This window comes from Neomonachus schauinslandi, chromosome 14 (assembly GCF_002201575.2).
Source record: "Neomonachus schauinslandi chromosome 14, ASM220157v2, whole genome shotgun sequence".
Lineage (NCBI taxonomy): Eukaryota > Metazoa > Chordata > Mammalia > Carnivora > Phocidae > Neomonachus > Neomonachus schauinslandi.
Window position 1 is genome coordinate 63,791,953 of NC_058416.1, and position 12,020 is coordinate 63,803,972.

At 49.1% G+C, this 12,020-nt stretch overlaps 1 protein-coding gene across 1 annotated transcript; it reads left to right on the forward strand.

Annotated features, from left to right (window-relative positions):
* Positions 1–6,800: 6,800 nt before the first annotated feature.
* LOC110579829 (protein sidekick-1-like) lies at positions 6,801–11,041 on the forward strand. Its single transcript, XM_044921026.1, has 4 exons — positions 6,801–6,858; positions 6,981–7,174; positions 10,282–10,417; positions 10,838–11,041. Exons 1-4 carry the CDS (start codon positions 6,801–6,803, stop codon positions 10,870–10,872), a joined length of 423 nt encoding a protein of 140 aa, XP_044776961.1. The 3' UTR covers positions 10,873–11,041.
* Positions 11,042–12,020: the final 979 nt, after the last annotated feature.

A 12,020-nucleotide genomic window follows, 5' to 3' on the forward strand; every position in this document is an offset into this window, starting at 1 on the left:
TTTGTCTTTCTCTGTCTGGCCTATTTTACTTAGCAGAATGCCTTCAAGTTCCATCGAAATGGCAAGTGGAAAGATTTCATTCTTTATCATGGCTGAGTAGTATTCCATTGTGTGTATCTACGACAATTTCTTTCTCCATTCAGCCACTGATGGGCACTTAAGTTGTTTCTGTATTTTCATTGTTGTACATAATCCTGCCGTGAACACGGGGTGCATATACCTGTTTCAGTTAGTGTTTTCATTTTCTTGAGATAAATACTCAGAAGGGGAATTGCTGGATCTTATGGTAGTTCTCTTTTTAATTTTTTTGAGGCACTTCTGTACTGTTTTCCATAGTGGCTGCACCAATTTGTACTCCCAGCAACAATGCACAAGAGTTTTCCTCTTCTTCACATCTTCACCAAAACTTGTTATTTCTTGTCTGTTTGATAATGGCCATTGTAACAGGTGTGAAGTGGTATCTCATTGTGGTTTTGATTTGCATTTCCTTGATGATTAATGATGTTGAGCATCTTTTCATGTTCGTGTTGACCATCTGTATGTCTTCTTTAGAAAAATGTCTATTTGGATATGCCCATTTTTACATTAGATTGCTTGTGGGTTTTTTGTTTGTTTGTTTTTGTGGTTTTGTTTTGTTTTGCTTTTGAGTTGCATGAGCTCTTTATATTTTGGATAATAACCCCTTATCAGATATATGATTTGCAAATGTTTTCTCATTCAGTAGGTTGCGTTTTTATTTTGTTGATAGTTTCCTTTGCTGTTTGGAAGCTTTTTAGTTTGATGTAGTCCCACATTTTTTTTAATTGTTTTTACTTTTGGTATTAGGTTAAAAAAATCACTACCAAGAGCTATGTCAAGTAGCTTTTCCCTATGTTTTCTGCTAAGAGTTTTATGGTTTCAATTCTTATATTCAAGTCTTGAATCCATTTTGAGTTAATTTTTGTGTATGGCGTAAGATAATGGTGCAGTTTCATTCTTTTACTTGTGGCTGTCCAGTTTTCCCAGCACCATTGATTAAAGCGACTGTTCTTTCCCCCTTGTATTTTCTTGGCTCCTTGGTGGTAAGGTACTGGACCATAGATGTTTGGGTTTCCTTCTGGGCTCTCCCTTCTGGTGATCTGTGTGTTTGTTTTTATGCCAATACTAGATTGTTTTGATGCTCTAGCTTTGTAATAGTCTGAAATCAGCGAGTGTGCAGCCTTTAGCATTGTTCTTCTTTCTCTAGATTGGTCTGGCTATTCAGCCTTTTGTGGCTTCATACAAATTTTTGGATCCTTTGTTCTATTTGTGTGAAAAATGGAATTAGAATTTTGATAGGAAGTACAGTGAATCTGTAGATAGTTTGGGGAAGTATGGAGATTTTAACACTATTAATTCTTCTAATCCTTGAGCATGGAATGTCTTTCCATTTATGTGCGTTGTCTTCAGTTTCTTTCCTTAACGTCTTATAGTTTTCAGTATATAGGTTTTCACCTCTTGGTGAAGTTTCTTCCTGGGTATTCTATTCTTTTTGATGCAACTTCAGCTGGGATCATCTTCCTGATTTCTTTTTCTGATAATTTGTTATTAGTGTATAGACACACAACAGATTTTTGTGTATTGATATTGTATCCTATACCCTTACTGAATTCAGTCATTAGTTCAAACAGTTTTTCTGTGGAGTCTTTGTTTTCCTTATATACTATGTCATCTGCAAATAGTGACAGTTTTTCTTGTTTCTTTCCAATTTAGATGCCTTTTGTTTATTTTTCTTGCATAATTGCTCTGCCTAGGATTTCCAATACTATGTTGAATAAAAGTGGCGAGGAAAGATCAGGAAAGTTCCTAACATAGAGGATCTTAGAGGAAAAAAGAACAGCTGAAACTTTTCGCTATTGGATATAATGTTATCTGTGGGCTTGTCATATGTGGCCTTTATCATGTTGAGGTATGTTCCCGCTCTACCCGCTCTGTTGAGAATTTTGATCATAAATGGATACTAAGTTTTGTCAGATGCTTTCTCTGCATCTCTCAAGATGATCACATGATTTTTATTCTTCATTTTGTTAATGTGTTGGATCACTTTGATTGATGTGCATGTGTGAACCCTCCTTCCATTCCTGGAACAAATCCCACTTGATCATAGTATATGATCCTTTCAGCATAGTGGTGATCTTGGTTTGCTAGTATTTTGTTGAACATTTTTGCCTCTGTGTTCATCAGGGATATTGGCCTATAATTCTCTTTCCTTGGAGTGTCATTGTCTGGATTTCGCATCAGGGTAATGTTGGCCTCAGGAAATGAGCTTACAAGCTTTCTCTTCTGTTTTTTGGAAAAGTTTGAGAAGGATTGTATGAATTCTTCCCTGAATGGTAGAATTCACCATTAAAGGCATTTAGTCCTGGAACTTGGTTTTTGGGAGGTTTTAAATTGCTGATACGATGAGCACTAGGTGCTTTATGTAAGTGTTGAGTCACTAAATTCTACTCCTGAAACTAATGTTATACTGTGTATGTCACTAATTAGAATTTATTTATTTATTTACTTTAATTTACTTATTTATTATTTTTTTAAATTTTATTTATTTGACAGAGACACAGCGAGAAAGGGAACACAAGCAGGGGGAGTGGGAGAGGGAGAAGCAGGCTTCCCGCAGAGCAGGGAGCCTGATGCGGGGCTCAATCCCAGGACCTTGGGATCATGACCTGAACTGAAAGCAGACGCTTAATAACTGAGCCACCCAGGAGCCCTTAAGATTTTATTTATATGAGAGAGAGGGACAGACAGGCAGCACGAGTGGGAAGGACAGAGGGAGAGGAGGAGAGAGAGAGTCTCATGAAGACTCCATGCTGAGCCTGGAGCCTGACGTGGGGCTCAGTCACATGACCCTAAGATCACAACCTGAGCTGAAACCAAGAGTCAGACGCTCAATCGACTGAGCCATCAGGCGCCACATGAACTAGAATTTAAATAAAAATTTGAAACATAAATATAAATAAATAAATTGCTGATTCTTTGAGGTTGTCCAAATTGTTGCTGTGTACTGTTCACAGTAGTCCCTTTGAGGCTTTGTTTTGGTGGTGTCCATCGTAATATCTCTACTGTCATTTCTGATTTTACTCCCCTCTTTTTCTTTCTTGGTGTGTGTAGCTAAAGTTGTGTCAATTTTGTTTTGTATATATTTTTTAGATTGATTGATTGATTGATTTGAGAGAGAGTGCACAAGAGGAGAGGCAGAGGGAGAGAGAATCCCAAGTTGACTCCACACTGAGCACAGATCCTGACACAGGGCTTGGTATCAATTCCCTGAGGTCATGACCTGAGCAGAAATCATCAGTCGGATGCTTAATCAACTGAGCCACCCAGGCACCCTATCTTTCCTCTTTTTTTTTAGTCCCTCTTTCATTTATTTCTGTTCTGATCTTTGTTGTTTCCCTCCTCCTACTGACTTTGGGCTCTGTTCTTCTTTTTCTAGGTCACAAGGTGTCACATTAGGGTGTGTGTTTGAGACTTCTCTTCCTTCTTGAGGCAGGCCTGTATCGCTATAACCTTCCCTCTTAGAACCACTTTTGCTGCCTCTCACAAATGTTGGTATGTGTTTAAACAGCATTGAATTCTATTTTGTCTGATTATAGCTCTTCCAGCTCTCTCTTGGATCCCACTTGCGCAGAACATCTTTTCTGTCCCATTACTTTTGGTCTGTGTTGTCCTTAGGCACATGGATGGGTGTTGTGTTTCCAGCCACTGTATGTCTTTTGATTGGATATTTCACTGGGTTCGTTTTAAGTCACTGTCCACCGTGTTCTACTCTGGGTTTGCATAAGCCAGTTGACTTGAATAAAGAAAGTCCAGACCCTGGATTTGTCTCTCCTTTTACTTTCACCTTGGAGTTATTTGTAATAACAAAGACTGTTTATTGAGTCCCTGCTGTCGGTGAGGCCATTGATGTGTGTTGACCCACTTGATTCCTTCTGAAACTGAGCGTGATAGGGACAATCCTTTTCTCCATTCTAGAGGTGAGGAAACTATAGCTCAGAGAGGCTCAATCTGTGTGTCTAGTAACTGTAGATGGAGCTCGGCCTGTGTGCCAGCCGTGGTGTAGGCCAAAGATACAGAAGAGACCAGAGTGGTCCTTGGGAATCAGGACGTCCTCTAGCAACCCTTCTGCCCTCTCTGAGCGCCGGCCATACCATGCTGGCTCTGGACATGTGCACTATGGACCCTGCTCCTGCCACTCCAGGGCAGGCACTGTGTGCCCTGTCCGTGAGGGCGATCCATCGTCCCCACATCCAGCTTATGGTCAGGGGCAGGGTCACTGAGGGGGCGGCCTGGAGAAGGTTGGGAGATGACCATGCCTTTTTCTCTTTAACAGGAAGGACCTGCTTCTGTCTGAATTATGGAGTCTGGTACTAGGTAGGTACCAGATGGCCAGGGCTGGGGGTGGAGGGTGTGGGAGGAGGGCCTGAATGTGGACAAAGAAAGGAGTCCAGTCCATATTTGGTGATATTTTCCTTCACAGAGCTAGGTTCTAATTCTGACTTCCTGCTCACAGCTGTGTATCTTGGCACTTCCTAGCCCTGAGCCTCAGTTTCTATATCTGTGAAAGGGATTATTTGAGGATTAAATGGCAATAAGGGGAGGGAATGTAGAGCAGTTAGAATTTTTATTGAGGGACATTTAGTTTGTTTCCTTTGTCTTTTTAGTTCTTCCATATGACCTTTCGTGAGCACCTTTATGCGTAAAGCTCTTACCAAATACAGGATGATCCTCTCAGGACATTTCCCAGAAGTGGACTTCTTCAGTGACAGGCAGTGACCAGCCTGATATCTGCTGTCAAGTTTCTCCCAAAAAGCTTCCAGCAGGACTTTCAGCAGCACGGACTGAAAGAGCCAGTTTTACATGCAGCCTTTCCGAGCCAGGGGTCTTATTTAAAGATAGCTTGGCTGGTAAGTGAAAATCAGTGTCTTATTGGGGGGTTGTAGGGTCTTTAGCTTTTTGTTTTGTGTACAGATTTGTTCAAATAAATTCAGTGTCAGTATACTGAAATGAAAGATAAGAGAACCCACTGCCGTGTGAGAAGATTTAAACGACTGTATTTTGTTAGACTCCAAGAGCCCCAGCCTTATTTTTCTTTGAACTTTTGACATTAAATATTCCTATTCCCAGACTTTTACAGTGTGATTTTGAGAGCTCTGTTCCTTTGTTCTTTGTTACAATCAAAAAGTAGATACTTCAGAGCATAACCCGCATTAACCAGGTTACCTCCTACTAAATTAGACACAGTTCACATTACAGTTCTGGGTGGAAACTGTGCCCATAAATGAAGCCTATTTTTTGCTGGAACATTCTCAGGGGTTGCAGGCATGGGGTGGGGGGCAGGTGACATGAAAGGACCCGGGACAGCCTGTGGTGCTGGTGGGCCTAGCCGTACCTCCCAGGCATGTTTGGGAGTGAGGCCCGTGGCCTTCTCCCTGAGGAGCTGAAGCCTTTCCCGACTTGCCCCTTTTCTCCCTGGGTCTGTGGACTTCAGTGAAGGATCTGGTTCACAGTGTCAGAGCACGCCCTCTCACTGTGTTCGGGGGCCTGCTCTTTCAGAAACCATCAACGGCTATCTTTCAAAACATCTGGAACAACTGAAGGCCCCTGAGGGGACTCTTTCAGAAGCCCTTGGAAAACTGCATCTTAACTCCTCGTCAGATGAGTCTGCTGCGACTCCTGGCTCCATCCCAGGGGAGTCCCCAGTCCCAGGAACCTGCCATTTGAAGTGTGTATGTTATGGCATTGGGAACTTTGCCACCTGAGTCCTAGCTAGACACCAGCTCACACTTTTGCTTCTCTTTTTGGAAAAGTGCCAGGCACATCTTTGGATTCTTCTTGATCACCTCCTCCTTTGGTCTTGCACACGGTCTGCACACAGATCGTTGCATTGATAGAACTCATTCTTCCCTTCTGCAGATTCCCAGAAGGCACTGCTAGGCGTACGACCCTCTGTTTAGCCAACTAGAAATCGTGGTTTTGAATAGCCTCGGTGTGACTGTTTTCAGAGAGAACGAGGTGAGTGGCTTGCGGAAGGGGAGCAGGAGGGCTTGTGATTGCTGACCGAGGGGGACCCTAGGCTGTGCTCCATGGGTGCACCTGCTCTGCAATAGCCATTGTTCCCTCCCACTGCTCACTTGTGTTCGTGCCGCCTGTCACAGGGGACCCGCCAATGCCCCACATCTTGGCCTAGGTGGTGCCCATCACAAAAATGCCAAATGGAACAAATGGCGTGGCCTGAAACCTGTTATATTTATAAAATTCTAGTCAGAATCTTGTGTCCGGGATCCTCTGGTAATTTCCTGATTGGTGTTAAAAAATGAAGGGGTACGCAGTCTCGGTGCCTCACATGACGGCTTTCTGGTTGGCATTTACCTGTGCTAGGGGAGGTCATAGAAGGGGACAGAACATCCCTCTTTGCACGGTAGCCCGGTCACACCCATAGCATCTGGCTGTGAGCTGTGGGTAGATTGTGCGCCCTGGGGTGAAACTGTGAGACCTGGCACAAGATCATCTCACCAGCAGGGGCCTGAAGCCAGTGGAGGGACACACCGCGGCAAGCCGCTTTGCTTTGCTGGGGGGATTGCAGAATGATCATTTGATCCCTGTCCGTGTTCGAAAATGGCCAAGTCATTATTGTGAAACCCGAAACTCAGGCCCCGCTGAGAGAAGAGAATCCTTCACCAGTGTTGGCGGGGCCCTGAAACCCTGCCCCTCCATTCATGTCATCTTTCCTGAGTGCCTGCCCTGGGCAAGGCAAGGGCTTTGGGGGGAGGCCAAGATAGATGCAGTCCCGGTGTCCAGGGGCCCAGGTTCCCATCAAGGCGTGTGGCCTGTCAACAAGTACGTGGTGAGCAGAACAGAGAGGGGACGTCGCTCCGTGCCATTTGAGGGGCTGGAGGAAGGTTTTCTGTGCCATTTGAGGGTGATGTCACTGACGCATGGCCCTCCTGTGCCCCCCGCAGGGTACCAGATCGCCACCCGCCTGGCCGGCAGCAGCCCCAGCACGTTCACCACGGCGGAGGTGGGTGCCACGGTGAGGCAGTTCACGGGCACCGAGCTGGCCCCAGAGTCGGCATACATCTTCAGGCTGCCGGCCAAGACGAGGCAGGGCTGGTCGAGCCGCTGGAGGGCCCCGTCATCACCACTGAGAAGAGAGGTAAGGCCCGAGGCCCAAGTCCACTGTAATGGTGCTATGGGGAGGAGAGCTGGGCAGGAAACGGAGCCGGGTACTTGCAGGGTCCACGGCTTCCAGGTCAGGCCCTGTACCGTCGCATGTCTACACAGCCTGACGTTTATCAGCCAGGCAGGAATGTCCCCGGTTTAATGCTGGAGACTGGGCTCAGAGAGGTTGTGTAACTGGCCCAGGGTGGCTCTGAGTCACCGTGTTGGAGGGCAGCTCCCTGAAGCCAGGCACTTGGTCTCTGATGTTCAAAACCACGTGCCCAGCTGAGCAGGTGCTCAGTAAAGTTTCCTGTGGAGCAGTCCTCGGGAGATCTGTCTTCATGGACGCCTCTTCTGTCCCAAACACTGGCGAGGTGCTTATTGTACATTGTCTTGGTTTATCCTCACCAAAGCCTGGGGAACAAAGCACTGTGAGCCCCAGTTCTACAGAAGAAGTGGGGGCCCAGACAGATTCAGTCAGTTGCCGGGGACGCAGCTGTGGGGCAGTGATGTGAACACCCTCCACACACCCCCCAGACCCCCTCTTCCCAGACCAATCTTCTGTGAGTTCCCATCTCGGCAAGCCCCTGACGTGCCCTTCAGCCTCACTCTGGAATCTGCCTCAGCAGGCTCCCTAACCAAGGCCACCCCAAGTCCAGGTGTGGAGGTCAGGGCCAGGCCCAGAGGTCTGAGGGAAGAGGACGACAGGAAGGCACTTGAACGCAGAGCCGACGGGTGCGCTCGGAGAGATGACTTGTCCTACTTCCCATCTGGGCGTGCCTAGCGCCAGGCTCTGGAGCTGTGTGACCTTAGGCAAGGCCCTTCCCCTCTCTGTTCCCTGGCGCCCACCTGGTGGCACTTGGGAAGCACCTGAGGGCCAGCACCGTCCACGTGGTGCCATGGCCTTGCTCAGAGTGTGAGCCGGTGTCCCCGTGTGTGATCACTCTAGGACAAGATCTAGAGCAGATGGTTTAAGTGAGGCAGGGGTTGAACCCAGAGTGCATGAAAAACAATCCAAAGGGCCGATCCGAAGCCTACCAAAGATAGAAGGCAAAAGAGGCCGGTGTGCACTGAGCTCTTGCCACGTTCTGGCCACCTTCCAGACATTGCAGCCCATTGCTCTCTCTACTTCCACACATCAGGCCGAACCTGTCCTCTAGGGTTTTTGTGGAGGCTTCATTCCACAGGCTAGACTGATGAAAGCATTGGCCATTGGCCATCGATTGAACCTCCAGCCCCTCTCCCGTCCTCAGAAGTCATGGGTGGGACCAAAAGTTCCAACCCTCTGATCACAAGGTTGGTTGTCCTGGTGACCAGCCCACATCCTCATTAACATGACGCGACACCTTTGTCACTCTGGACAAAGACACGTATATGAGAAACAAGTTTTCTCATCTGAATGGCTAAATAGATATTCTTCTTACAAGTCACAACATTGCAAACATGGCTCCAGTCTCTGCTTCTGTGCTCACAGGACGCCCTCCCAGGGGTGTGTGCAATCTCTCTCCTCTTCTAAGGATGTTTGGATCTCCTTATTGCCTCAGTACTTGTCAAATGATTGCTGGATCCTAAATTGCTTCTCAAAATATGCCTTTCTTCATGTTCAGCAACTGATCATGTGGAACACTTGGGCTCGCCGTGTGAATTAACTATTATAATACCTTGCTCATGTTCATCTGTCCAGACTTTGCAGTTACATTTGCAAGCAGCTTTGCTGTTAGTGACCTTCAAGCTTGAAGGTGGTCCTCTTGACTTTAGATGTCATTGAAAAGACCCCTAGATACTTTGTTTTGGGGTTTTGGGGGCATTGGTAGGTTTAGCTTGTATTTGTAGGACCCAGGACTTTATATATGCATTTATGTCAGGTAGATTTCTAGAAATGTAATTGTTGGGTTAAAAGGCAAGTGCATTGAAAACCTTGATAGATAAAACCAAATTGCCCTCCAAAAAAGAAACCAGTCCCTGGATTAGGGTGCTTCCTACTTGCTCTTAACTGCAAGGTCTGCAAAACCCTGTGCCCATATAAGTTGGCATCCATAGGTCACGGGGGTAAGGACATCAACGTATCTTTTAGGAGGACACGGTTCAACCCACGACAAAGGAGTTTTCCTACAACAAAGCTGTGGCCTTTACTCTGGGACTAGGACAGCGTTTCCTAAGACGCTGGTGGCGTCCTATAGACAGTGGCTGTGTAGGCGTCACGGGGAATTCGGCGTGTATCCCTGTTTCTGGACAAGCTTCACCACCCTTCTGTGGCCAGGGGTCCTGGGCGTGCCCTTTGTCCATCTGTCTGGTCACAGCTTGAGCGGTTCTTGTCCTTATTTGCTGAGTATTCCAGAGGAGACCCGGGACCCAGAGCCCCTGTCCCCCTGGACTGCACTCTGGCTGCTGCAGCCCTCCCCAGACTAATTAACCAACAGAAATTGACGGGAGGGAGAATGTGAGCTGGGCATCCCTGTGTGCATCCTGGTGTGGGTTAAATTCTGAGATTCACGGCCTGGCTACCACCATTCACGTTCCACAGGGTGTCGAAATGAGCACCTGCCCTACCCTAGGCCCTTCCTATGCCACCTGACATTGGAGGGACCACGGGGCTTCCAGCTTAGGTCTGAGTCAGGGCAGAATAGGGGTGATCTGGCATGCAGAGCACTCACTGCCCCCCCCCCGCCCCCAGTGAGGGTGCCACGAACCTGGGTGGCTGTCAGGGACAGGGTGTGGCCAGCCAGTAGATGATGCAGAACCAGCCCACATGCATAGTTCCCTTAGAGTTCTGGGTTCACTAGGCATTGGGCAGCGTCGTCACCCAACTGCTACCTGGGCCGTAGTCCCCGCCTTAGCCTGGGGGTCCTTCAAGTATTTGGGATAAGATGCTCAGTGTCCACATACCATACACCGGCATCAGGAAACCCGGGCTCTTGGGGTCTGATCCTCTACCTGGGGGCCCCTATGCTCCTCTTCATGAATGTGGCACCTACCTTTTTGTCTGTAAACAACCAAGAACCCCTGTTTGAATTAGTGACTTCCTCCAGCGCAGTTGGCTGATTCAACTTGAAGCGGAGGTCTCGAGACCCCGTGGGCGGGCTGACCTTGATGTATTTGCAGCCTCCAAGAGACGAGAGCCTGAACAGCCTTCTTCAGGAATACCAGATCTACTACTGGGAGCTGGAGTCAGAGGTATCCTCAGCCACCGTGTCCAAGATGCTCAAAACCGCTTTGGCTTTACAGGCTGAGCTCCCAGGTGAGACACTTCCCTGTCCTGACACAGGCGCCGCCCTGAGCACCCAGGAGAGGAACCGTTGTGCATGTTCTCTCTGTGCAAGGCATTGTGGGAGATGCCCTGGAGGGCCAGAGGAGATGGGGCTCACCTCCAGGGGGCACAGCCACTGGGGTGGACAGGTCTCTGTGGCAGCCCAGGTGTGCACGGAGAGGGGTGGCCCATGGAGAGCTCCTGGGCTTTGGGGACTTGCACCCAGTGTGGCGATCAGGGGAGGCTTCCTGGAGGAGGAGCCATTTGAGATAGGTTGTCAGGGAAAAGGGATTTCACTGAGGACACCAGGGAAGGTAAGACTTACAAGGGCCCAGCAAAGCTAAATGTTCAAGGAGTGGGAAGAGCGAGGTGTTCCCGGGCCAGCTGACCCCTGTCTCTTTCCACCTGTAGCTCTGAGAAACACCGGTGTCATGAGGTCATCCTGACGGCCTACAACATCATCGGCGAGAGCCCAGCAGCGCGCCCGTGGAGGTGTTCGTCGGCGAGGCCGGTAAACTCCGGGCGCCCCCGCCATCTGGGAGGCCTGGCCTGGCGCTCTCAGGGGCTGAGCAGCGTGCCCGAGTTAAGGAGCATGGTGCCTGTGCGAGGCCGGGCGGCTCCAGGTCCCTGCTGGGAGAGCTGGGACCTGCTGAGGACTGGGCTGACCCGGCGGCCTGAGAGACCCATCCAGTCTTGCTTTCAGACCTGAGGGTTCATTTCACACCCAGAGCCGTCCTCGTGTGTCCCAGGTCGTGCTCCCAGAGAGAGGCAGCTGCCTCCACGGAAATCCAGGCACATGGGGAACTTGGCCTCTGCCGGGAAGTTTGTGCTTGGTCGCCCATGGTCTCTGGCGGGCCCCAGCAGCGGCCCAGCCCCCACGTCAGCCTGACCTGCTCACAGCTCCGTCGCAGGTCTCAGAAAGCCATGTGGATCATTGTTCCCCTTTTAGATAAGATGCAGCCCCTGAGTTTGTTTATAGGGCTCTTCCTTCTGTGGAGGCTCTCAGAGAGGTCATGTCATGTTCAGAGCAGATTGGGCTCCTGTGTGACCTGAGGGCCCTGTCCGCTCTCCCGCCCTGTGCCGGCGTCCTGCGCAGGTCAGCTGGGGCAGGTAGAGGGTTGAGCTTCAGGCCAGGAACAACAGGAACTCCCTCTGAGCACAGAGCCCTAGGCTTGCAGCAGAAGGTGGTTCAGTCTCTGGGCCTGCCTGCAGAAATGTGCCAGATGACCTTTCAAAATTTGAAGAGGTTACTGTTATAAAACAAAGAACAGCACTGGGGGCCTAACTTAGCAGGATTTTTCTGGAACGGTCAAACAACCTCTGTAGCAAGTGAGAAGGAGTGAAGTACGATGCCTGGAGTGTAGGTTGTGTTGGCTTCTCTGTAGGTCTGTCGCCAGGGGTTAGGGGTCTGGCTGGTGGGGTGGGGTCTGGGGAGCCAGCATTTGGGGCAGATGGGACTCACTTCAGAGGAGCCCCCCGAGCCCGAGCAGGAGCATGGGCAAGGAGGGGAAGTGCCTCGTGCCGTCTGGAAGGCGGCGGCTCCAGTCCTATCTGCAGAGCACCTGGGCCCACATTGGTCCCCACGGGGGCTGGG